The 26,150-nt window shown below is 39.2% G+C and overlaps 1 protein-coding gene across 2 annotated transcripts in view; it reads right to left on the bottom strand.

Moving 5' to 3' along the window:
- Positions 1-14,499: 14,499 nt before the first annotated feature.
- MDGA1 (MAM domain containing glycosylphosphatidylinositol anchor 1) overlaps positions 14,500-26,150 on the bottom strand; it is a 339,276-nt gene continuing 327,625 nt past the window's right edge. For both annotated transcript variants that reach the window (XM_067464241.1, XM_060754078.2), the window contains exons 15-17: positions 25,674-25,798; positions 17,113-17,221; positions 14,500-15,774 (exon numbers count right to left, since the gene is read on the bottom strand). In XM_067464241.1, the coding sequence (XP_067320342.1) occupies positions 15,683-15,774; positions 17,113-17,221; positions 25,674-25,798 (326 nt within the window). In that variant the 3' untranslated portion in view covers positions 14,500-15,682. The remainder of the gene's footprint in view (positions 15,775-17,112; positions 17,222-25,673; positions 25,799-26,150) is intronic.

The raw sequence follows: 26,150 nt of genomic DNA, 5'->3' as shown, positions 1-26,150 counted from the left end.
TTCTTCGAGGAAGCCCCACATTGGATATTTTGACTTGAAATCATCCATTGCAAGGTGCCAATCAAACACATTTCTGCCAAATTTTTAAATGACTACCATAATGGGATGACCTCTTTAATTAAGCTTCTAGGAAGCTTGCCTTTAGAATTTTTTTACTTGGAGTTAGGCATTAGTACTTGTTTAACAAGCAAAGATACAACCTAATTTTGAGATGTCTAGCATGATTTCCCTTCTTATTTATGATCATTTCCTCTTGTTTTGCTCCTAATGATACCCTCATTAGGAATTTCAACTTCAGTATTGGAACCTGGATGACCACCAATACCATAGCTAAATCTTGAAATGTCTATAGAGTGGTGTCAAACATGTGGCCCTCAAGGTGTTTTGAACTTAAGCTCGCAGATTTACTGGTCATTGGAAAGGCTTGCAAAGCTTCTGGAGTTGGAGACCCAAACATCTGGAGTCATAAGTTTGACACCTCTGGTGTAGAACAATGTCCTGGTGAATCATGGCCTCCACAGACATACAGAGACATTTTCTTTTGTTATTATATGTGGAACTATACAGACTTAGCTGACTTTGTTATTTTGGGCATGTGTTGATTATGACTTGATGCTTATTGGTTAGATAACAAGATGTGTTTCCTATATAAGTATATCAGACATTTTCACTTTTTGCTTGTTGGCTAATTTTTAATCTCAGCTTTTAAAAGGTTTTTTAAAAAGTCCTATGGAATTTGTGAATACATATTTCAACTTTAGAAGTGGAAAGCAGCCTGTAGTTATCTGATATTTCTATATAATATTGCTCCCCAATCCCCAGTTATTTGTATATTCCACATGATTACCTTCAGTTCTTCCTTTTCAAATCCATGTACATCATCTACTAATGCTTTCATGGGGTATATAATGCCACAAGATTCAAAGAATACAGCTGACCATATGATTCTGGCACCAAAAGAGAGGATAAAAAATTAATTCAGCTTGTCCTGAAAGCCACATGCAACCTGTTCTCCTTGTATGTTGCATTAGAGCAGTGGTTCTCAACCTGGGGTCCCCAGATGTTTTTGGCCTACAACTCCCAGAAATCTCAGCCAGTTTATCAGCTGTTAGGATTTCTGGGAGTTGTAGGCCAAAAACATCTGGGGACCCAAGGTTGAGAACCACTGCATTAGAGCATGTTTTTGCCCCCCCTCCTTTGTTCCTAAACATGCACTTATTGTAGTACCTTTGTCTTGTTTCATCTTAGAAGAACACAGGTGCAAGACAGCTGGAAATACAGCAGTTCCTCCTTTAAATGGCTACTACATTTGGAGAAGACATTTGCACACTTTGATGCTGAAGCCTGCAGGTGCTCAAGCTTGGGAAGTTTACTTTTTCAGAGTGTCATCCCCAAAATCTCCTTGCCAACATGGCTTCTTTTCCAAGTTTTCACAAAAACAGACCAAAAAAGTAGCAGTGTGGCCTCTACGCTTGATTGAAGCAGGTGCTGGTAATGGAAACCAAGGCTGTTTCCATTAATGAGGAAAAATGTGCCAGAAATGGACTATCATGTAACAAGAGTATTGTTTCACAATCTGGCAAGGGTGAATGAAGTGACTGTTGTCTTTAGATCCCACTTGTACAGATTTTATCTTCTAGAACAGTGGTTGGTGAAACACCACCTTGAAAACTGTTTTTATTACTGTTGGCTCTTTCAGGCTCCCCAGATCATTGTCCATACACTCTGCACATATCTGGCCCCCCAAAAAGGGTGAATCAATGCTTTTGAAAGCAGCAATTAAATACCTCTTCTATTTAATATTAAACACATGCACACATATGCCTTCCTGGAAGGCATCTTTGCCAGTCAGTGCAGGTTTTGGGGCAGAAAATTATTCTCTGCCAACCTGCCAGAGTTGCCCACCTCATCTCTAGAAGGACACAGTTGTTTTGCTGGTTAGGCAAGTTGCATAAACTCTTACTCTACTGTACTGTCCCACCCTATGCTTCTCCTCTGGGCTGAGAAATGATAGCATGGGGGTCTTAAGGAACATTTCCTCCCACTGATTAGTGTCCACTAATCAGAGGGGGGAAACCTTGGGCTTTCTTGGCCATTCACCGATGTGTTTTCATGCTTTGTCTTGTGTGATTATATTCAAGGAGGTTTTGATCTGGTACCCTTGATCTGCCTCTTTCCCCCAGGCCTGTGCAGGGTGTGCTGAAGCTCCAATTGTCAGATCCATTGGTATTACCTGTCCTAGGCATAGTTAAATAGAAGCTCCGTCTGACCATTTAATGCAGTTTCAAACTGATATGAAAGAAAGCGGTTTCACTGTTCAAATGATTACACAGGAAATCCTGGAACGGTTTGAGGCCTGGATGGTGATGAAACAAACCACAAGCACTAATGCGCATTAAGAGTTTTTTATACACTTTTGTGGGAGTTTGTTGTCTTCCCACCACAGTTTGAACCTAGCTTTGACTTGCATTAAATGATCAGTGTAGATGAGTTCAGAGTTGCCTAGTGGGATAACAATTCCCAGCATCTCCCAGCCAACATTTCAATTCGCTCTGCTGACTGGGGATTCTACAAACTGTAGTCCAATAAGGTAATGCTTCCAAGCTGTGATCCTGAGCCCTCCAATCAGTTCCACGTTGTGAGTCATGCCTAATTTTCTACAATGCCAGCAACACCATACACTCCAGGGCATTTCTTAGGAACTCTTATGTAATTCTCTGTGTGTGAAATGTTAAAATTAAAGTATTGATTTCTTGCTGAATTGTAGTTTATTCTGAAGAGGATAAATGGGGTTGGCATTTTTATAGGTTCCCATCCCCCAAGACAAATAACTAATTGTGTGTATGTGTGTGCAGTGTGACCGTGAAATCTAAAGAACAGATTGATGAATTTGAATAAAACTTTTTTGTGTGGCATTTACTGCACAACAGAGATCTGGAAGATCTCAGGGGAAATGTGGTTTATTGGAGGAGGGGCTGTGGATTTCTGCTGAAAAATTAAGAAGATGTCTACCTCTGATAGTTTGTTACTGTTGTTGGGGTGTGCATATTGGCGCAACAAAATGTAGGACCTTGAGGACCTTGAGATCATCTGGGGAGGCCCTTCTCTCGATCCCGCCTGCCTCACAGGCACGTCTGGCGGGGATGAGAGAGAGGGCCTTCTCGGTGGTGGCCCCCCGGCTGTGGAACACCCTCCCTGTTGACATCAGACAGGCGCCCTCCCTTATGTCCTTCCGTAAGAGCCTGAAGACATGGCTATTCGAGAAGGCATTTAATTAAGTGCTACAGTAACTGGAAATGACAACTGGAACGGAATATGACTACGGGACTGATTATGATTCTACTATAAGACGAAGCGGATTATTTTAGTGTAATTAGATGTTTGTGTAGTAGTGATATGTTGGTTTCTGTCATGTTGGCTCATTGTAAATTGTCTTTTATATGTTGTACACCGCCGCGAGTCGCCCCAGGGCTGAGAGCGGCGGTTAATAAATGCAGCAAATAAATAAATAAATAAATAGGTTGTGGAGAATAAGCCACATTCTTCTGTTTCTCTTCTTAGAATCATGGTAGATTCTAGAGGCTGCTTTTCTGCTGAAGTACACGGTGAACTTCGCTTACATAACTGGGTCTAGTGCATAGTTTGGCTCTTGAACAACAGGGTTAGTCACTTAATAGTTTACCTTTGCTATACCAGTTTTGAATTCTGCCAGCAGAGGGTGATGGAACACATTTTAACCATATGTCCTAATGATTTCAGCAGGTTATTGAGATCCAATTATTGGCTTCCCGAAGTTTGTGAAATATTGTTATGAAACTGTAGAATAATATTTCACATAATATTTGCTTCTAACATCTTAACACAGAGCATTTAAAATGTGAACTCAGAAATCAAGACAGATCAGATCAGAGTAAATCAAGACAGATCAGATCTTCTCAGATCAGAGTAGAGGTGCTAGATCTTATTACCTCTGCCACTACTTTGAGAGGATGAAACTGATCTGCTGATCTACAAATAAATTAAACAAACACTTAACAGGATTCATCAAACTTCTGTAATATCCAGCATGTGTCAGATCTTAACTGATTTCAGATGCTACACAGGGTTGGGCTTGGCAAATAAGGTGGGAGACCACCATCTTATTAACCAAGAATTTCAAAGAAATGAGATACTATTTTGAGATCAGAAAGTCATTTTAAGCTAGAACTAGTAAAGAATCTTGCTTGAAATCTGGAAAGGGTAAAATCTGAGTTCTCATGCATCATATGTGTTGGACTAAATCCCCAGAAGGCTTGGAGAGGAAAAAAATGAGATAAAGAAATGTTCTTTCCGTGAACTATGGTACAAGCTTGATTTCTCAAACCAAAGTTGCTTCACTATTGAAAATTGTATGAATGTGATCCAAACTTGAATACAGTGCTAGAAAGTAAAGCAAATGCTAAACTATAAAAATAAATCATGAAAAATAAAAAATTATCTTTATTTCTGATCAAGTCTCAAAATAGAACACATGTATTTCTCAGGAACATTTTGGTTTCTAAGAGGAGGGAAATGTAGTATTTGAATTTCACACATGTCTTTTGGGCTAAGTTGGATGTCTTAAAACTCAAATGCAAGCACTGTCAAACTACATGTGAATAAAGCTGAACTGAACTAAAAGGGGCATACTAGACCTTCTTTCCATTGACATGGTTGGGTGATTATAAGAAGAAATGCATACAGTATAAAAGGTGTAAAAAAAAAAAAACCCAGGTCATTCAGAACACAAAAAATGTCCATCTAAGGACTGAAATGTGAAGTTTGAATGATCAGAAGCAATTACTCACAGACAAATCCAAAGCTGAAAATCTCAATGACATTTTGTATGGTATTTCAATGTGGAAAGATGAGCAATTGTCCTTTAGCAAAATTAATTTTAGTGTAATAATCTCTCTTGTGCTAGTAGCAGCTGGAGCTGTGCTAAGTATTCGTTCACCTATTTTTCCAAACTGTGTCTTAGGCAACAGGCTGTCCTATGTGCTGCATTTGCCTGTGTAGGACCCTAATGATCTGCACAAAGGTCAAAGGAGGGGACGGATGTCCCACTGACCATGTTGACACATTTCCATGCACTTTCATCCTATTTTTCCTGCACACTATTTTAGGTCCATGCAAGCCTTAAAAATAGGAAGTGATTTTGAGGAAAAATATGACCAGCATGGGTTGGAAAAGTGAGGGACTCTCAAACACATAGAATTCTAAGGGACCAGATCAGCTATTTGTCCAACCTTTGGTCATACAGATGTGGCAAAAGCTCCAATAGCAACCACACTGAAAGGTTTAAGCCTGATCTATTGAGTATTGATGGGCTTGTCCGAAATGAAGAGAATCAATGGGGGGGGGGGTATATATACCCATATTGGCACCATTTTTCTACTCTGGCTTTATATTTTGTACATCTACTATAGCAACACATATTCACTCAGTGGTGTTGGATTTGGCATCAGCAAAATATAGTTGTTAAATTCTCAAGTATATATACACACATTCTTTCTTCTCTGCTACATTCTGAAAATCACCACTACAGAACAAAGTTAAAAGGAGATGCTCTGTTCAGAATATGCAGCTATAATTAGTGGTGGTGCCGAAGTTCATAATGACTTGGTTCAATATAGATATTTGTCCAGCTTGTAATGGTTGACTGTACTATGAATCGAGTGTCATATGCGTCCGGCATCCTTCTCTGGTTCAGAATTTTAAATGAGATTCTTTGACTGCCTGATCAGCATTCAGCAGACCAGCCACCCAAAGCCAGATGCTTTGTAGGCGTATGCACTGCAATTCCTCAGAGTTAACCCCTTACTTTTGATAAGCCTACTACTGAATGCTGTGAAATTACCTGAGCTTTTTAAAATGTACATACAATTTGCGAAATGATCTCATGCTACCAGATTTCCAGCTACAAAAGAATGGCACCCACCTTTTCCTACAACGTCAATCATGCATGGAAAACCAAACTGAAGAATAGTTTTCAGGGCAGGAAGTAAACTAATGCATGGGCACGCAGCAGCATCTGTGTGCACAAGGTAACATTATTAGCCATGAGAGAACTCTTGGAAAAAATAAAGCTTTCCCCGAATGTTAACTGAGAACACTTGTTAATGGCAGGGATGAAAAGAATACTCACAAATTTTCTAGTCTGTGATAAAACATGAGACTCCGACAAGGAAATAGTAAAACACAATAAGTTTTTTTATATTAATTGGTACTTTTGTTTTTGCAAAAACAAATTAGCCCCTGAAACCCTTATTTTTGTGCAAAAACATTTATCACACAGGAAAAAGTAGCCAAGATCCTGCATCAGAGACATAACTATGATGATGTAGCTACATATCCCCTCCCCCCAAATCCTACCTGCAGGTTATATTTGGGAGGTTCTGGGGAGCAGGACAATGAGTAATGATGTGTCTAGCCCTCTCCCAGAGGTAAAATATGGCAAGCAACTGTGATAGGATCTTGCGTGTGTGTGTGTAGGTGTGTGTCACATCTCTTGAAAAGTAAGTTATTTAGGGCTTTTGGTCAATGTATTAGTTCAATAACCATAAAAGTGAATTCACATAATTATAACATCATAAAGTAGGGTTATGATATTGAATAGGATGTCTGCCCCTGTGTATTTTGTTTATTCATGCAAAATACACCCTTTTCTGTTCAAAAATGATTTTTGAGAAAGCATTTTTTCACAGAAAAGGCCTGAAGTGTTTTAAAAAAATCAAAAAAAGAGATGGTTTTGTGGTCTTGCCCATGACCTTTTGATATGATTTGCTCTCGCATGCAGGAATGAAATAGACAGGCATTGTTCTTGTATGAAGGAATGAAGATATATATCCCTAAAACGCTAAGTCAATTCTGAACCAAGCCAAAGTGAGTTCCGTTTACAATCACAAGCAGTGAAAAAATCTGTGCAAATGCTATTATCTCATAAAGAATCTCCTTGTTAAATGTCCATTGCAGGCAGAAGTAAATAAAAGATAGATTTGGATCTACTGGTAAAACCTCTGAGTGACTGGCAGTAGTTCAGGAAGGGTTTTCTGACTTCCAACTACTTGTCAATAGCAACAACTAGAATTTGTGAAAATGTGAATGGGAAACTAAGGACAATTTTGTGGGTGAGGTGGCTAAAGGCTTCATTCAGTGAACTGAAACAGATCCTTGCACTGTTGAACCTGTGCTCCGAAGTACTGACAACCTTTCTTTAAACCTGAATCAGTCTACAGCACTGTACCTTTTATGCAAACATGTGGTTTCAATTGGCAGATCTTCAGCTTCCGATAACATGATTATTTTGCATTCATGAACAGTACTGATCATAATGTTGACATTACGGCCACAATTTAGAATTGTATTGTGAATACTTAATTATTTTGGAAGCTGCCTTGGGTCCCAATCTCAGAGAAATAAATAAATAAGTAAATAAGACCATAATTAACCCCTCTGCCCCAACTGTACTGGGAGAAGGAGGGCTAACCTGTAAATGATCAGAAGTTTGGGAGAGGGGGAAAAATCAGGCCAGGAGAAGTTAAATATTTAGTTAAGTATATGCTGATCCAGGATTCTGGACATTTTTGAAAAGCATGACAGTTTGCTACATTTTCATGGTAACTCCTTTGATCCAAGGAACCTCTCCTTGATAAGTAGTAGGACTCGTATTTTGAGTATCTAAGTTCCTGGATCACAAACTCATTGGATTTTGGGGAGAGTGGCAGTTGCAGTGGAAGTATTGTTTCCTTCTATAGCTTTTTCACAAATTTTATATTTAGAAAGCCCTTCAAAAACATTATTCTGTTCCTTCTAACCCTGCATTATTTTTCTAGAGAATAGTATTAATCCTTTAAGTTCATTTCCTTGAGATTTGCATGAATGGCTACTCTTCGAGGAATGCCAAAGATAACACCCCTAGCCTTTGTGACAGTGTGTATATATCTGTATCTTTATACAGAATTATGCTTAGATAATAATCATTATTGGGCTAATTGAGGTCAGGGTGAATACTACAGAAAGAGATTTTAGAATAATGAACTAGTACAGCTGATGATCACATCTATATCACTGTGCCACAACAGATACCAACATGATGTTCTTCTGATTATTATATTAATTTGAAAGCATGGAGCCTGGAAAAGCTGTTGTATTTTAAATACCAAGCTTTTGTCTGTAGTTGTAAGTTTAACAAATGGTAAAAATTAGTTACAACCTGGGTGGGCTCTTCCATGTAACAGGGAAAGAGTTTGCTTCAAGCGGTACTGGGACAGATGAAAATGGAAGCAGGGATTGGTGTTCTAATGCTACAGCATGACTTCTCAAGGAACTGGCTCTTATCCATGATTGGAGGTGAGAGGGACTACAACTGAGCTATGCCTTAGGCATTAAAATATTTGGGGCTGTAGTATACTGGCTGCAGTATAGAGCAAAGTCTGCTCATAACTAGGAACCCAGTCTTGTATCAATGTACCCATCAATTTACCTGCTAAATGGTTAAACTGTCTCCTCATCTCATCTTTCATCAACTGGAACATACAGCGGTTCCTCCACATTTTTGTTTTTGAAAATTTGGATGTGATTTTTCACAGATTTTATTAAAATGTGTTCTCTGGGAATCTCTAAATCTGTTGTGACTTTTTGGTAAATGTTCTTCAGCCATGTTGGTGAACCTAGAGATTTCAGAGGAAGTTGACCACAGAGATGAGTTGGAAGACCTAGATATTCCCAGAGGACTTCTCTCAGTTTTTTTTTAAAACAGCATTTTATTTATTTGCAGTTTTCACTTTCATGGTGGCCCTGTGCCCCTAACCCCAATGTGGAGGACTGACTGCATTATGGTCTGCTACTGCAGTCTAACATGCTACAGTTACTTCTAATATCTCAGATCCTTGTTGTCTAATGTCCATATCTTTTGGCTTTAATCCTAATAATAGTCCTAAACTGAACAGACACATGGATCAGTGAGATTTACCTAAGGGTTGACTCTCCATGCAAGAACCGGTAAATCTATTTGGGACTACCAGTAGGATTAGACTTTGCTTTCAGTAAAAACCAGACCTGAGTGAACAAGAAGATAAACGCTTGTTCCTACATGTTCATTCACATATTTTATATATGTATTAGGCAACCTCTTCTTGGCCTTGCATCAAACAGAAGGCTGCCCTGGCTTGGCTTTCTGTTTGGGGCAAAACTCAAGAGCACTCAGATGCCTTTGCCTTCCTCTTTTGCTGCCAAACAGTCGAGGGTTGTAAGCTTCCTGTGATAACCACAGTCTCTAGCCTGCAGTTTATTACTGCAAAACATAATTGGCCCTTGTTAAAATGCAATTTTCCAGGGCACTATGGGAGATCTTTCTCTGTAAATGTCGTGCTCATTTATTAAACATCATCTGAGGCCAATCAGGGCAAATGGAAAACACTGAAACACGAAGACAGCACTTTAAAGACTGGCAGGTCCTATACAGAGGATGCCAGTCCTGTTCTTGGCTTGCACATTTGTGGTTACTATGTGCTCCATGTAACTGAAAGAAAAGAAGCATACATTGCAAAGGTGACAGACTATGAGAGTAGGGAGTCATCTGAAGTAGAAGATTAGAGGGTGCTGACAGAGGCAAAAGAGGGTTCCATGTTTTGACCTTTTCCATTATACTAGAGTAGAAGAAATCCAGGTCTCAACAACATTAATACCTCCATAAGGCCTGAGCTATGTCATGTTAGCTTCAAAATTGGGATTACATAGATAAACAACTTCATGGCCATTGAAGAATCTTGGTGTAACTAGCCTGCAATCTTTCATTCTTCATATAAGGTGCACCTGAGCTACAATTGTCTTCTAGCAAATCAGACATTAAATTCTGATTGCATCACATGTATTTGTATCTGCCATGGATTATATAGCACTACACAAAATTATAGGGATGTTCTTGGAATCATGCACAAAGTTTACTAAAGTGGTCCTCCTTAGGAATAACTGACATTATGTTTTTCAAGATATTACCAACAGTTCTCTATAATGACAGGAAAAGAGACAACCACACCAGTGAAATTATACATTTCCCCTAGTCAGGTACTACAAACACCCGTATTTCAATACTCTAAAATCACCCATTCCTTCTCATTCATTCTTCTGACCTTTTTTCCGTTGGTTAGATAAATCGCACAATACCTTGTCTGTTCTTTTGATTAGTTTTGTGAAACTAATCATTCTGTACAAGAAATATATTCTATTTCACCTGGTGGGGATACAATCCTTAGACTGCCTTGACAATACAAGCATAGAAAGTAATGAGAAACTGTTTTTCAAAAGGCAATGAATGCATAGCAGTAAAAATCAAACTTACAGGGGGGATCTGTATACATATGTTGAATGTAAAAAATCACTGCTGCTTGCCTGCTTCTGATCCAGCATCTATCAATTCTGGTGGTATCTCTTCAATTGTGTTACCAGACATGCTTTGAAACTATATGAAACAATCACAGAAGAGACCACATGGGCCATCTAGTCCAACCTTCTGCCATGCAGGAAAATCACAAAGTACCCCTGACAGATGGCCACCCAGCCTGTTTAAAAGCCTCCAAGGAAGGAGCTTCCACCACACTCCAAGGCAGAGAGTTCCACTGTTGAATTAACATGGTAACATTTACCTGCTTTGATTGTTTTCAGTATGTGGAAGTTTGTATATGTGTTCTGCATCTGGGAGCTGTATTTAGCTGTTATGATTGATAGACCCACCGTTCGAGATATTACCATTTTTAACAGCACATCTTATCTGATAAAAATGTTTAGATGTGAGGATGTGAACAAACAAATATTTCTGCAGATACCCACCTACCTTGTGTGTGAGCACACACAGCTTTGATCTTTAACTGGAATGCCTTCTTAATGTTATTGCATATTGTGCAACAGATACTTTGATAAAGATAATAGCAGCTCTTATTTTTGTAGTACCTCCCAGAATAGATCAACCTATATTTACAGTTGTATTCATAGTGATTTCTTAGAGGCAGCTGTGTGCCTCACCTCTGAGGTGGAAGGAATTTCTCATATAACAAGTTCATCACAATAGAGAAGGCCAATTACACCAGACTACAAGCAGCCAAAGCACTTCTTTACTCTAGTTACATCTTCAAAAGTTTACATATCTAGAGACCTGGGTGCTAAGCTTCTTGTATTCAGAAAAAAGGGCTACTTTGATAAATCAGAAAGATAATTTTATATGTACTCTAAATAACAGCGCAACACCTGACAGCTATTAAGCTGTAAGTAGCTTTTGATTCCTAAGTGGTTGATAATACTTCACTGAAGTACCTGACATTTACTTGGGAGGTCTGAATGTTCAAGTGTCTAGAGAAAAATCCTCCCTTTTGGGAAACTATTCGTTTCCCTACAAAACTGTGGATGAGAATATTAGTGATTTCCTGGTGGCCATGGGGCACAGAGGAATTCTTTAGTATGCTTATATTGGGGCAGCCTCTTTTTCCCTCCCCACAGAGCTCCTGGGAATGATGCTAAGTCATGACACAGCACTGTTCCAAGAGTGAATTCTGTTCCAAATTTGAAAGGGAATATTGCCTACCTACTTGTTATCTGTAGGAAATGTTTTCTTATCTGTGAAAGTAATCAAAAGAAAAGAATCCCACCATTTTCTTTTAAAATTTGGGCCGAATACTGCATGTAATTGAAACTTGCAAACATTTTTTACCTTTCAGCATGAGCTCATCCTTGACAGGTTCTACAAGTAGGCTATACTGTCCTGCATAAGGGAGTTATTCTTTCTGCCGTACTAGCTCACTCTGCTCCTCCTGTGTGTAATCTGGTCAATGTCATGAAATCTCTCATTTTGAGCAGGATCCAGTGCTGTCACTTTGCTGATGGCATAGCTCCTGTCTTCAGAACCAGTAGATGGGAGCAATTCCTTCTCTCTGTCCATTGCTGCAGTCTTGGACTTCTGAGAAATGCACTCACAGCACTAGCAGCTTCCTACTGACTGGATCAACACCTTTAGCTTTTATATTTCTGACAAGCAAAGGCACTTGAAAACATTTTTTCCCCAAGAAAAGGCAACTGATTGCTTCTAAGCCATAGCAAGGAAAGATAATGAACACAAGACAGGTATCTATAAATGAGGCTCCCTGAGACTTCTGTGAGGATAATTAAAAGGTTGATTTCTCATTGGTAGATACCTGATAGTGGAATACTTGGTCAACCCTGGCAAGACAATCTAGTCTACCCATGTAAATAGGCACTTCTTTCATCCTTTCTCACATAGATTGATGCTCACATAATAAAGCTGACACTGAACTGGTTGCAGAGTTTTCTCCTTGTTCTTAGGACAGATTCAGATACAAGCAAAACCTTGGGAAGATAGAGGGATAGGTTTACTAGGCCTAACAATGCAATCATTTCTTCTATAAGATCTCTTCAATATCTCCAAATAATGTAACTATGATAAACCTTTGGGTAGCTACTCTGTGTCTTTTATTTGCCTAGTTTGGGACTTCTTAAACTGTGGTTTCTGACCCCAAATGGGGGATGCTTAACTCAGTATTCGGAGCCTGAAAAAATGCATGAATCTCGCCTATTGGCTGTTTTAAACATGTTCATGAATTTGTTGTGCAGTGTTTACAGTGGACTTTGCAGAAGATGCTTCAGCTGTACTTCATAAAAAGAGAAATTAGTCTGTTTAGTAAATCTTGGAAATCCTGATTTATTATCACATAATGTTTACTTCGTATACCTATTTTATATACCAATATACCCAGGATCCCATAAACATTTCTTGGGCCAGAACGGGTACTAAGTGGAAAAGTTTAAGAAGCTCTGGCCTGGTTCCTGCTAAAAGTTGGAAGAGATGCATGTCTAAATACCAAGAAGGCATTCTATTCGTACTGGTAGAATTACAATGGTTCTGAGAACCCTGAGATCAGAAGAAAAGGTGATGCAGCCTTCAGTCTTTAAATTCCATTAATGGAAATCATAGATGTTTGAGACCTTTCTCCTTTTCTGTGCTTCCTTTTGTGTCACTATTGTGTATGTTGGTTAATGATCAGCATTTTCCACTGTTAGTATCCTGTTTTTGAAAGAGATGACTGAATTCTTTGCTTCTAATTTAACAGAGGTGGCCATGGAGAATTATAGATTTTAGTTCTTTTGAAGAGTGAGAATGCTTTGGGGCAGAACAAATCATATAACCAGATCCTGATTAAGTGATATGGTAATGCTAGATTGAAGAAAATGGCGAGGTGCTATCAATGCTTTGTCAGAATCCATACATTCAGACAGATCCACAGATATATCACCACATCCCTACCCTTTGATTTTTTTTTGCTCCCATCTGCTTTTCCTAAAACTTCTATAGCCATGATAACATTGTGTACTTCCAGTAACACACAGTACTGTAAATCTGAATTTACCTATATATACGAACATGGATATTGTTCTGATATCCCTTAGAATGAAGATACCAATAATAATATACGTATTTCCAGCTGTACAGAGTTTGAAGATGTCCATTGGAAGGAGGAGACACAATACAATAGGAGTTCTGAAGATAATCTGGCCATAACTATGTGTTTGAATTGTTTAGGACCTCAGTAGCTTCCTTAAAACAGTAAACTCAGCCTGAAAACATCTTTTTTTTAAAAAAAAAATGTGTGGTATAGTGATGAAAATGCCTGATAATGGAGAGGTCACAATATTTACTTTTATCTACATTATTTTAATATCCCCCTCTATATAAGTGTTATTGGCTGGAGAAGCCCAAACCTGTTCATTGAATATGGTTGGGAAGATAATGGGAATTCTACACCTAAATAAATAGATGACGGAATTCTACAATCTAAAACAGATCCTGGAATACAAATGCAATTCACGATGTGGGAGTAATGGATGCACTTGTGTCATGCATATACTTACATGGTATCTATCTCTTTTCCATGCTTGTAATCACAGGAAGGGGATGATAACACCTGTCCCTTGGAGGTTATTGTGGCAGCATGTTCTGGCCAATTCCAGTTGGCTTTAAAAATGTAGCATCAGACCTAAAGATTTTGTAGGTTCACTATTGCTAACCTCAAGTCTGGAAGTAACAATCTGACTTTCCTGGGATAATTTATTTTCTCACAGTGGTAGCATGGCATACATCATGTAGTCTTCAACTTTGTCTGCATTTATTTTCCCTTTGAAATCCAAAGATTTTCCCTTTGGAAACTGAATACACTGCCTATTTCAATTCCTAGGAGTTTGGCGTGTTTTACTCCTTGATTCTTTGTGGTACCACCAAACTTCCAAGACTTCACCTGTCTCTCACTTCATCATGTAACAAGACACTGCTGGTTTGTCCTTAAACAGGTAACCAAGCACCGTCGTATCAGCACCTTGCGATATACCAAGAGTAGGTACCACAATTAACATGCAAGTATTGCATTTTCAGAAGTCATAAGGACAACCTGGGGGAGGGATCAGGAGAAAAAGGGAATATATTATTCTCCCTGCATTTTTTTAATGTACCAGTTGTGACGTACACAAAGAGAATGAGAGGCTGATAAATTAACATTTAAAAATGAGAGGAGATTCTTGCTTTAAGGCTTCCGAGGTTCAGGCTTTGACATTGACTGACTACAATGCAACCATCTAGCCATCTTGCTTTGGCGCCCAACCAAGAGGCCTTTAGTTTTAGTCTCTGTGCTGGATTTTGACAATCTGCCTGTGTGATAGTGAACAGAAATGAGTACAAAGAGTAAGAGTTGAACAGCTCTCAAAGGGGGAAGGAAGAGGAGGAGGAGGAGGAAGATGGAAGATGGAAGATGCCAACAAGCTGGTCCTGCAGCTTATGTTTACTCCAGATCGCGCTATCCTTCTCCACAGTGCAGAAGAGGTTTTGTTCTCTGCTTTATGCCGGGGGCCCAAAGGTGTGAAGGATGATTCAAAGCAAATTGCACATGGACAATTAAATATATGAGAGTCTTGAAAATGCATATGGAGACTCTGAAGCACATGCAATGGGGGACAAGGATCTATGGTCACTAGGATGCAAGGAGGGGGTGGCCCCCAATGGAGACAAGTGCGATGTTCTTTTGGAAGGATGAGGGTGAGATGGTGCTGCAGCAGATAGGTGGCTGACAGAGCCCATCATGGAAAAGTCATAACACAGAGATCCAGAAGGTGAGCACTGTGCTAAAATGTCTCCTCAAACTGTGGCTCCGCAGTCAAAAAGGTAACCGTTCTGGTAGAAATTTGTGCTTTAATATATTTTGTTTTTGTTTAAAACAAAAGTTCCCACTTCCCTGAGGAAGTCCTGTTCACTGTTCATAGGGAAACATGGCCTTGCCCCCCTTTCATCTATCCTTTTAAATATCTTTGTCATCCCCGCTTTTGCCTTTTCGTTCTGTTATTCACAGCTCTTCTTTCCATTGCTTCCTCCCTCTTTCTCTTGTGTCTTTATTTTTATTCATACTTGCTTGGTTTTTAAACGTGATGACTTCCTTCAGGAATCCTTCAGGTTCTGAATTGGATCTCCTTAGTGTAGTCATGCTTGTTAGTCTTTGGTAACATACGGACACTTTGGTGTGCCAGTGAGGAGTGGGAGCAAGAGGATCAGAGGTGACCAAGTAGGAAAGGAGGAGGAATGTCTTAGATTGAAGACTGGAACAGTTGCTTGCTATCATCTGAGCAGTACATAAAGGAAGAAAAGTAGAGGTCCACAGAGGAAAGATTTGTGTTGGGTGACTGCACCATTTCCTGGAAGGGCAACCGCTGTAGGAAAAGTAAGAGAAGGATTTAGTCACATAAAGTTTCCACATCTTGCAAAATAGGTAATTATGGAATGACCTGATAGTCCAAAGCAGTGTTTCAAAATCTTTGATCCTATAAATGTTTTGTACTTCAGCTCCCAGAATTCCTACAACTAGCCAAGCTTGCTGGAGCTTCTGAGAGATGCAGTCCCAAACTCTTGGAGGATCAAAAGTTGAGAGCAACTGGAGTACTAGATAGAGGGGATCCTAGGAATGAATCATAATAGGCAAGCGAATGTATTACGAAAACATAAGACTACCCCAATTACTAGAGATGAGACAGTATAGATAGATCTACATACTACATGAACAATTTTAATGGCATTATATGCAAAACAGCTTTATACCAAGCTATGCTATTTAGTTATATCATCATTGACTACTCAAAATAGTAGTGAGTATCCATAAGTGTTCATCTTACATTCTAAATGGGGGGGGGGGGGGCACAATCCTGGCACTTCCTGTGTGCAAAAGCATGTCCTTTAAAATTGAACAATGGTTCTTCTTAAAATGTTAAATATTATTTAACAGAAGCATCCAACTGAGTTCCACTTACCACAGCTCTAAACTCATCATCTTTGATGCAAGTCTCATTGGAATGTATCCTATCAATAAAAGTTAATGAAAAACTGGCTTTCTCTCTGGTATAAGTGATTTTGTGACTGTCAGGAGGCAGAGTGATTTCAAACTGATCTATTCAGGGAAGTTTTTGTCATAATTTTAGAAGGATTTCTCTGCCTTGGGATGCTCACAGCATTCAATAAAGGTTAGTACTTATTTACAGAGATGTCCTAATTTGTACCCTATGGCTATTACTCCTAATTACGGTTTCCCCTTCTTATCACTAGGGTGTCTTTATTAAAAAACCTCAGCTCATTTGGCTAAACAACTCCAATGTGGCAAAGATTTTAATGAACAATAAACCTTCTATTACATGTTGCAAAGTGGTTAAAAACCTGGTCACTTCAGAAATAGCATTTCTGCCATCTGCCACCACCTTTGCAGAATAATCAAATTTAAGTCTATTTTAATGTTATATGCTTTAGATTGTAATTTACATACTGTTTTAATTTTTAGTGTTAGCCTAAATCTTTTTAACTTTAGTCTCCTTTGGGAGAGAAAAAGTGGGGTATATACACTACTACTACAACAACTACTACTAATAGTAATAAATGAAGCAGGCATACACACTTTAGACAGTAATGAACGTCCCTCCTTCTCATGTTAATATGCAGAGATTTCCCAATTTTTCCTTGGATCTGGTGTGCAAGCACACATACGTTATAAGATATGCACTCACCTTTATTTGGGGCAGTTGGCCTCCTTGGACAGTCACCCTTTTTCAGAGTGACATCATCAATGGCGATATCTCCTTCTGACCCTGTACCACGAACACCTTCAAAGATGATCTGCCATGAGAGGATATTAGAGTTGGAAAAGCTCTCTTGGGGCAATACAGGACTCCAGTAGTCCCATTATTACTAATACACCATTCCCTATGATATGAATACAATGACAGTTACAGATAGAGAAAAATCACAGCAGAGAAAATGGTACTGAAGCCAATGGGTTTACTATAGTTTATAGACAAATATGATGTAAACAAAAAGGGCCCTAGAGCAAATCAAGCCTCAACTCTATATAAAAGCCAAAATGACTGAACTACTACTGTCCTTTGGATATACTGATATTTCAAGATGACATGAGTCACTAGAATATACAATAAAGTTCAGCAAAGTAGGAAAAGAGGAAAACCACATTATGATAGTAGGAAAAAAGGAAAACCATAGTATGGGTGGATAGACTCAAGAGTTTGAAAACTCTTTGTTGTTGTTGTCCATGAGCGCTTTCAAGAAGTTTCTGGCTGATGGTGACCCTAAGGGTGAACCTATCATAAAGTTTTCTTGGTAAGGGCAGAGGCTGAGAGAGCGTGATTTGCCCATGGCCACCTAGGGCCCTTCCATACAGCCATATATATCAAGGCAGAATATCCCACAATATCTGCTTAGAACTGGGTTATCTGAGTCCACACTGCCATATATTCCAGTTCAAAGCAGATAATGTGGGATTTTATTCAGCTGTGTGGAAGGGGCCCCAATGGGTTCCATGTCTAGCTGTGGATTCAAACCTTGGTTTCCAGAGTTACCATCCAATACTTAAACCACTATGCCAAAGCTGTTAATAACTGAGTGAAGGACTGGAGATCATTCAGTTCTAGGTTTGCTAAAAGCCAAAGACAATTTGATGGCGATTAAGTACAATTACAGACCCAAGAATCAATTGAGAATGCACTTTTAAGCTGGTCATTCATGTGGTAGGTAAAAACATCAATGACATACTGCAAAGTGTAGCTTTTGATCCTTCCCCACCTGATGAGTTCTCCACAAGTCATTAGCTACAATAAGGAGGTGGCTGTACCAAACTGTCTGTTTGAAGTACTAGGGTTCCACATCCAAAGAAAACTTTATTTTGATCTGAATGTAGACTGAACACTCACAGCCTGAAAGTAGCAGAAGCTTTCTGTTCCACTAGCTTATATTTCTAGCTTATTCTGTAAACTGGAGTGAAGTTTTTATTTTATTTTGCATACTCATGTGTGACCACATTTCAGGAGCACTACACTTTTTGGAATAGATTGAAATTGTTCAGCTTTTGTGGATATGTATATAAGAGCAGAGGAAGCTACCTTATACTGCTTCATCCTGTCCAATATTGTTGACAATGACTAGTAATGAGTCTAAATAAGGGAATAGTACCGGGGATATTTTGTGTACAAAGCATGTGCTCAGTCACTAAGGGTGTATCTACATTGTAGAATTCGGTTTTCTAACTGCCATGGCCCAGTGCTATGGAATCTGGGGAGTTGTAGTTTGGTGAAGCACTAACATTTTGGCAGAGAAAGCTAAAGATTTATAAAATGACAGTTCCTAGGAATCTATAGCACTGAGCCATGGCAGTTAAAGTTGCACCAAACTGCATTCATTTTACAGTGTAGATTTATTCTAAGACATAGTTCTTTCTTAGAGTTTCTTCATAGTCCTATTTATTTTCATGAGTCATTATTATTACGCTATGTGCCCTATTTCTGAATTTCAGAATATGGTGTAGGCCACAAAAATAGTGGGCTACTGTGGGATACGGCCACAGCACTGTTCTTTGAGACCTGAGAATCACAGGGGTCTCCTTCATTCTCCAGGCTTGACAGTTACGGCTTCATTAGGCCATGCCATCCGTGCTGTTCCTATGGTTACAAGACTTTCTGGGCAGCTCAGGGCAGAGGTTCTGCCACGTCCTAGTCTCTAAGGAGCACAGGCAACCTCTACGTTTATCTCCTATTATGCATGAGGAGGCTACAAGCCATTCACTAACTGTCTCCACATGATACAAAGCACTATATGGAATGTGCTGTGCCCAGTTAGTAAGAAGTAATCTATATATAAACCTGTGTACAAGTCTACACCATTTATAGTAAAAAAAAAATCGATCTATAAACCTGAGTTGACTTATCCTTGGGTCAACGCGAGTAATATATATTAACTCTTGTCAAAAAATAAATCCTCCTCATATCTGAATAAACTAGAAAAAGTAAAGAGCCCAGTCTATCTTGGATTGACTTAAAAGAAGCACCAACTTCCTTTACTCTTTCCACCATGGTCTTGCTTCTAGCCTTCTGAATGCCTGGGCAAGGAAATGGAAGCTTCCCCTCTTTATGGAATAATTCTCAACTTATCCATGGGTCATATCAGTGTCCATGATTCTGACCCCCAAACCTGCCCTCAAAGTTTACATGAAGTTGACTTATACATGAGTATATACAGTAAATATTCACTTGTGCTGACCTCCTTTTCTTCACATTTTGCAATTTGAGTTTCAGGAACAAAGATTCAAGGGATGATTCTCTGTGCTGTACTATCTGTGAAATTACCACAAATCAACAATGCTGTGGTGTTATGCTAGTGCAAAGTCAAAGCTTTTGGGTATAGGAAGCAGGAGAGACATATGAATATACTCCCAATTTGTACGAGTTTTGTGTGTGTTCATTGTTATGTCTCTTCTGTCCCATTCCCACATTCATCTCTATTTTTTAATAAAACCGTACAGACATTTCTCTTTGAAATTGTTTTTTTGACAGGAATGAAGAAACCTGTCAATTTAGGTTTGTCTTCATTTTAAACTTTCCTGTCTTGAGTTAGTTTCATCCACTAGAGCATATGATTTTCAAATATAATATAATTTTGCAAAGTGCACATGTTTTGTTTTGCAAACAATTCCCTTCAATGCATTTGTATATATTTTTTAATAATATATGCACGTTGTGTACATCTTTGTACACAATGAAATTCTCCTCCATAGTTTGTGAATTTCTTACAAAACTTGTATTTCCAAAGATATATTTTTCTTAAATGTGCACATTTATAAATGTGTTTTTATCCTAAAATGCCTCTCTTAAAATACACCTCAGCACATTTTAAGATCCAAACACTGAACCCCAATGTTTAGGAAATGTATGCAATCCGATAGCTATATATGCCAAATTATATGAATCCAGGAGGTTTAGGTCAGTTCAAAAGAACAAAATGGGAGCTTGGAAATGTTCCTTATTTTTAAAAGCACAGTAACCATGCTAGCTGCTTTTCTAAGCACTAGAAACAATTGTTCAACAACTCAAGTTGAAGGTGTGCATATAGGAATAATCCAAAAAATGAAAAAAATATCTAGACCTTTTATGCCCATGGGCCTCGTTTTCGCCAGAGCTCTCTAATAATATGTTATAATATAATATATTGTATATACATATAATATTTATAATATTGTAATGTAATGCAATATAATACTAGTAATTGTTTTTAAATGCATTGTTCATGTTGTTGTTCATTCGTTCAGTCGTCTCCGACTCTTCGTGACCTCATGGACCAGCCCACGCCAGAGCTCCCTGTCGGCCGTCACCACCCCCAGCTTCTTCAAGGTCAGTCCAGTCACTTCAAGGATGCCATCCATCCATCTTGCCCTTGGTCGGCCCCTCTTCCTTTTGCCTTCCACCTTCCCCAGCATAATTGTCTTTTCTAGGCTTTCCTGTCTCCTCATGATGTGGCCAAAGTACTTCAACTTTGTCTCTAGTATCCTTCCCTCCAGTGAGCAGCCAGGCTTTATTTCCTGGAGGATGGACTGGTTGGATCTTCTCGCAGTCCAAGGCACTCTCAGAACTTTCCTCCAACACCACAGCTCAAAACCATCGATCTTCCTTCGCTCAGCCTTCCCTAAGGTCCAGCTCTCACATCCGTAGGTGACTACAGGGAATACCATGGCTTTGACTAGGCGGATCTTTGTTGCCAGTCTGATGTCTCTACTCTTTACGATTTTATCGAGACCGGACATTGCTCTCCGCCCAAGAAGTAAGTGTCTCCTGATTTCCTGGCCACTGTCTGCATCTGCAGTAATCTTTGCGCCTAGAAATACAAAGTCTGTCACGGCCTCCACATTTTCTCCCTTTATTTTCCAGTTGTCAATCATTCTTGTTGCCATAATCTTGGTTTTTTTGACGTTTAGCTGCAACCCAGCTTTTGCGCTTTCTTCTTTCTTTCTTTCCTCAGCTCCTCCTCGCTTTCGGCCATCAGAGTGGTGTCATCTGCATATCTGAGGTTGTTAATGTTTCTTCCAGCAATTTTCACCCCAGCTTTGCATTCATCAAGCCCCGCACATCGCATGATGTGTTTTGCATACAAGTTAAAAAGGTTGGGTGAGAGTATGCAGCCTTGCCGTACGCCTTTCCCAATCTTGAACCAGTCTGTTGTTCCGTGGTCAGTTCTTACTGTTGCTACGTGTATGCATAATGATTAAATGCATAATGATTTTGTATTCTGTATATCTAAACTGTTGTAAACCGCTCTGAGTCACCTAAGGACTGAGAAGAGCGGTATACAAATAAAGTAAATAAATAAATAAATAAATACTAGTCTTGCCTGTTTGTATATGTGTGCGTGTACAATAAAAACACATGAATTTCCAATTTTCTACATGCCTCTTTCTTTGGCTGAAAGATTCTATTGTCTGAGATCAATATTTTGCAATGTAATGTTTTCCCCAAGATGAAATGCTTCTTGCTATTGTGATTGCTCTATGGAATTTGGCTGGCCACACACCCCAACTGGAGCCTGTTAGGTTATTAGTGAAGAGTGGCACAATTTCCCTCCCCCATTGCCTTCACTATTTTTTAAGAATTTTTTCTAAAAGGTACGTGACACAGTATGGTCACTCACCATGCTGTGACATTACACAATTAACCAGATTACGTTTGTAAAAATAGCAAAATTGCTGAACGCTTATTCCTTTCAATAGCACATGTAATCTGACAACACATTTGATCTGATGTGAGTTCCACTGAATTCAATGGAGCTTATTCTCAGCTATTTGGGCATGCGGTTGAAGATTTTTATCTTCATACTATAGATATATGACCCCTCTGTATCTATCGCACCATTGTGCATAAACTTGATATTGCATTATGGGTTTTGAAAGGTTAAGTGGGAAAATGATGCAGCAGTTTAGATGTACCTGTATGACACTTTGAAGTGGCCATTTGAAAATGGTCTTAACAATTCTTATGGCCTGACAAAGAAAGAAAATAGGTCAGGTAGAAGAAGGGAAATAACCTTGGGGCAGACCTCCAAATTGTAACATCCATACATATACATGACAAACGCTGTTGTTTATGCTTTGTTCGCTGTAAAATCTAAATGGCCCAGAAATCAGAACCATTACCATAGGAATAAAGACAATGTCTAGCCTGTACATCGAAGGAATAGCACTGGAGAGGGCTCGTAAGCAACTAAGTAATAACAAATTAGTAGCCCATCCCTGTTGTCATTAAGTGCACAGTCATAACTGAGCTACAAGCAATGAACAGCACATTGGCAAGTAACATGATTATTGCTTTATGGTACCCAAAAGCATGCTTTGCACTTCTGAGCTAAGTAAGAACAAAGCAAATGTGCACAGATGTGCCATATTCATGAATTCATAAAAAATATCATTCACTGAACAAAGAAAATAAGATGCAGGGCATAAAATTCACAGTAAATGCTTTAGGAATAAACACCTGTTGCACAAAGAACGAAAGGCCTCAAAAAGCTGCCGCTGCCCTGTACGTCCTTAAACACATCCCCTGCTTACAGAACAGATTTATGTCTGATTTTTAAAACCCATTGAACTATTATGGCTTTACCCCCCAAATTCCATTTTAGAAACTGCCATTCACCATGAGAATTAGCTGCGTCCTTGATGTGCCTTCTGAAAATAGAGCTCCTGGCATTCCCTGAGGACAGGGAATGACTATTAAGAGAGTTTTAGGTCTGCAGTGCAAAGAATCTGAGAAGGGAATGTGAGGCTACTTTTACATTGAAAGAGTCCAGTTACAAGGTTTTGATTTTGAGGTTTTTAAAATCAATAACTTAAACTCCAAATGGTGTATTAAATCAGATTATGGCAATGTTACTGGGCAGAACTTTGTTTTCCTGAAATATCCTGTCTCTACTGATGATAAGATGGTTTCAAGATGCTAAAAGAAGTCCAAGGCCCTATATTAGGAGTCTAGGAGGGGATCCCTTTTTCTAACACTTCTAATATTTTATTATTTGTTTATTTACAGCATTTTTACCCCACCCTTCTCAACCCCTGGGGGGGACGACTCAGAGCAGCTAACAAAGGCAGCAATTCGATGCCACAATAATAGAGCCATAGCTATGACATTATATCTATCACAAAATAATCTTCATATGTTTACCTAATTCTTGATATTACCATATCTCTTCATTTCTAAGACACACTTTCCCCCCTTATTAACATTTCTAAAATGGGGTGGATCTTGGAATTGTGGGTGCCTTTTTCATAGGTAAATAAAGTTTTTTTCTGTTGGTGGTGCTGAAATTAGTGTGAATCTTACAATCAGTAGCATCTTAGAACTGAAGAAGTACAAAAATCTAATATACTTGTACATTTTATCCATTAGACAACACCTTTTTCAGAAATAAAGCATTCATTAAAAACCTAGATAGGGCACAACATTCACAAACAGCTGTAGTCAGTGTCATAATGAGTCCCTGTGTTAGTACTCACAAAAGGCATAGCAAACTAAGTATGGATATCTTATTTTGAACAGATTTCTATAAATCCTAATTTAATAAAACATTGTTAGCAAGTCTCATTTCTCCTCCTATTTATCTCCACACCAAGAAAAACTTTACCTGTCATGTTTCTGTTGGTCAAAACACAAAGGAGCAGGGACAATAAACAAACAGGCAAATTGGGGATCCTATGACTGCACTGCATTTGTTGCAAAACAGTGATAACAGAAGCATGAATCAGCTTGGCTCAGAAATCAAAGATGACTTCTAACACAGTTGTTCCTAATGCAGGAACGAGCCATTCTGTAATGTGGCTGCCATTAACAGCAGTGACCTCGGATTTCCTTCCTTATCTCCCCTGGTGACATTGTCAGAGTAAGGAAGCATTTTAATTTTTTTAACCTGGCTATCCCCCAAAGTGGCTCACATTTTATCTTAGGATAAAATACAGCCAAACCAAAACCCAAAAATAATTAAAAAGAGGTAAAAACAATTACAAAAACAATTAACATTTCACTTGTTTTTGTAACAACTAGGCATTGTTGACAGATGTAAACAATAAACTTATTACACTATTCTGATATATTTGCAACTTTTAAAATTACAGTACAACCATCATATCTGTGGAAACAGTATTCATGGTTTCATTTATTAATGTCCAAGAAAATATGTCCTCTCTAGACATTTTCTAGGTTCTTTAGCATTGATGTTAGCCCAAAGGTCAAGAAGTGTTGATTTTCAATCAAATATCTTCATTCACACAGAGAGCCTGGGGGTGGGGGTGGGGTGGGAGACACTTTCAGCTCAATGACTTAACATGATTCTATATAATCACAGTGAAAACACTGGCAGAGTATGGGGTGATTAGCTGGTTGGAACGCTGAACAGGATGGATTTTGTTGATGGTTTCATTGTTATACTTTCTGTTGCTGGAAAAGGAGGAGATAGGCCATTGCTCCATCTATCTCAATGTCTACTTTTCCAGTGCTACTGGACCTCCCATGGAGTTAACCTTCTATGTACAAAGACAGCACTCTAGCGCTAGGCTAAAGTGCCCTTCCTCTAAGTCATTGGTTCTCATCCTGTGGGTCTCCAGGTGTTTTGGCCCACAACTCCCACAAATCCCAGTCAGTTTACCTACTGGGAAAACCAACCACCACATCACACTGGGGCAAATTGTCCCACTGCAGCACTTTGGGGACGAGGCCTGCCAAACGCCATCGTATTATGTTCAGCAGGCAAATCTCCTTGGGTTCATCCCTCAGTTGTATACCATTAATACAGGGTAGGAGTGATCCTTTTGGTGGCAGCAGCATATTTCCTCTCATGTCTGCTTCTTACCAATGTCCCATAGAAACATTGGTTTGTCAGTGACAAAGTAATAAGGGAATGGCAGCTTTCACAAACCACTGTTCAAACCATATGCTCATGTACAGAAACTGAGATGTTACTGCTGGGGAGAAAGGTACCTCATGCAAAATAACCTATAATAGGAGGCCCAAGAGAGATTTATTCTTCTTGAGCAAATATTACTAACAGTAACCTGGTGCTCGAATAACAACATTGGTATGTGGTTATTCAAGAGAGACAGCTGAGCACTGATAAGTCATCCTAGGCCCTTTGGTTTCTTTTCCACAACAACAAGACTAGAAGTGAACTGGCTTTGGGGCCCTTTTGCCATTGGCTTTGCTAACCCCATGCCAGGCAGCTATGTCCTTGGGGCCCCCATTGATCTGCTTACCTGGAAAGGTCCTGCAGGGTTGATAGGAACATGTGCTTGTTGCCACAAATTTCCTTGGTCCCCCTTGATTGACAAGGCTTGAGTGGGCTGTTTATTCTTCACGTGAACCAAGAGATTTAACGAGCCTGTAAGAGAGTGGCACCAGACACTGGAGTCACACTACTTCTCCACAGCAAGCATTTCCCTTCCCTTAGGAGGCCAAGCAACATAGGGACAGCCCCACCATGAAGCACAACAATGGGCAACAGCTCAGACAGTACATTTTGGATGTCACAAAAGGGCAGAAATTGCTAGCTATTTTTTTAAAGTATGTGCTAGGACTAGAGGTGGGAAGAGGTGCCTGACAGATTTTCTTCCTCAAGCACCAAAATGACTTGGCCGTTTTTGGGGACTTATGTCGCTTAGTTGGGTGAGGGGCATGATTTGCTGTTCTACTTCAGGCAGCAAGATGTCTTGAGCTGATTCTACCATTTATAG

This window comes from Anolis sagrei, chromosome 1 (assembly GCF_037176765.1).
Source record: "Anolis sagrei isolate rAnoSag1 chromosome 1, rAnoSag1.mat, whole genome shotgun sequence".
Taxonomy (NCBI): Eukaryota; Metazoa; Chordata; class Lepidosauria; order Squamata; family Dactyloidae; genus Anolis; species Anolis sagrei.
Note: the sequence above shows the minus strand (reverse complement) of the source record. Positions and strands in the feature narration are given on the sequence as shown.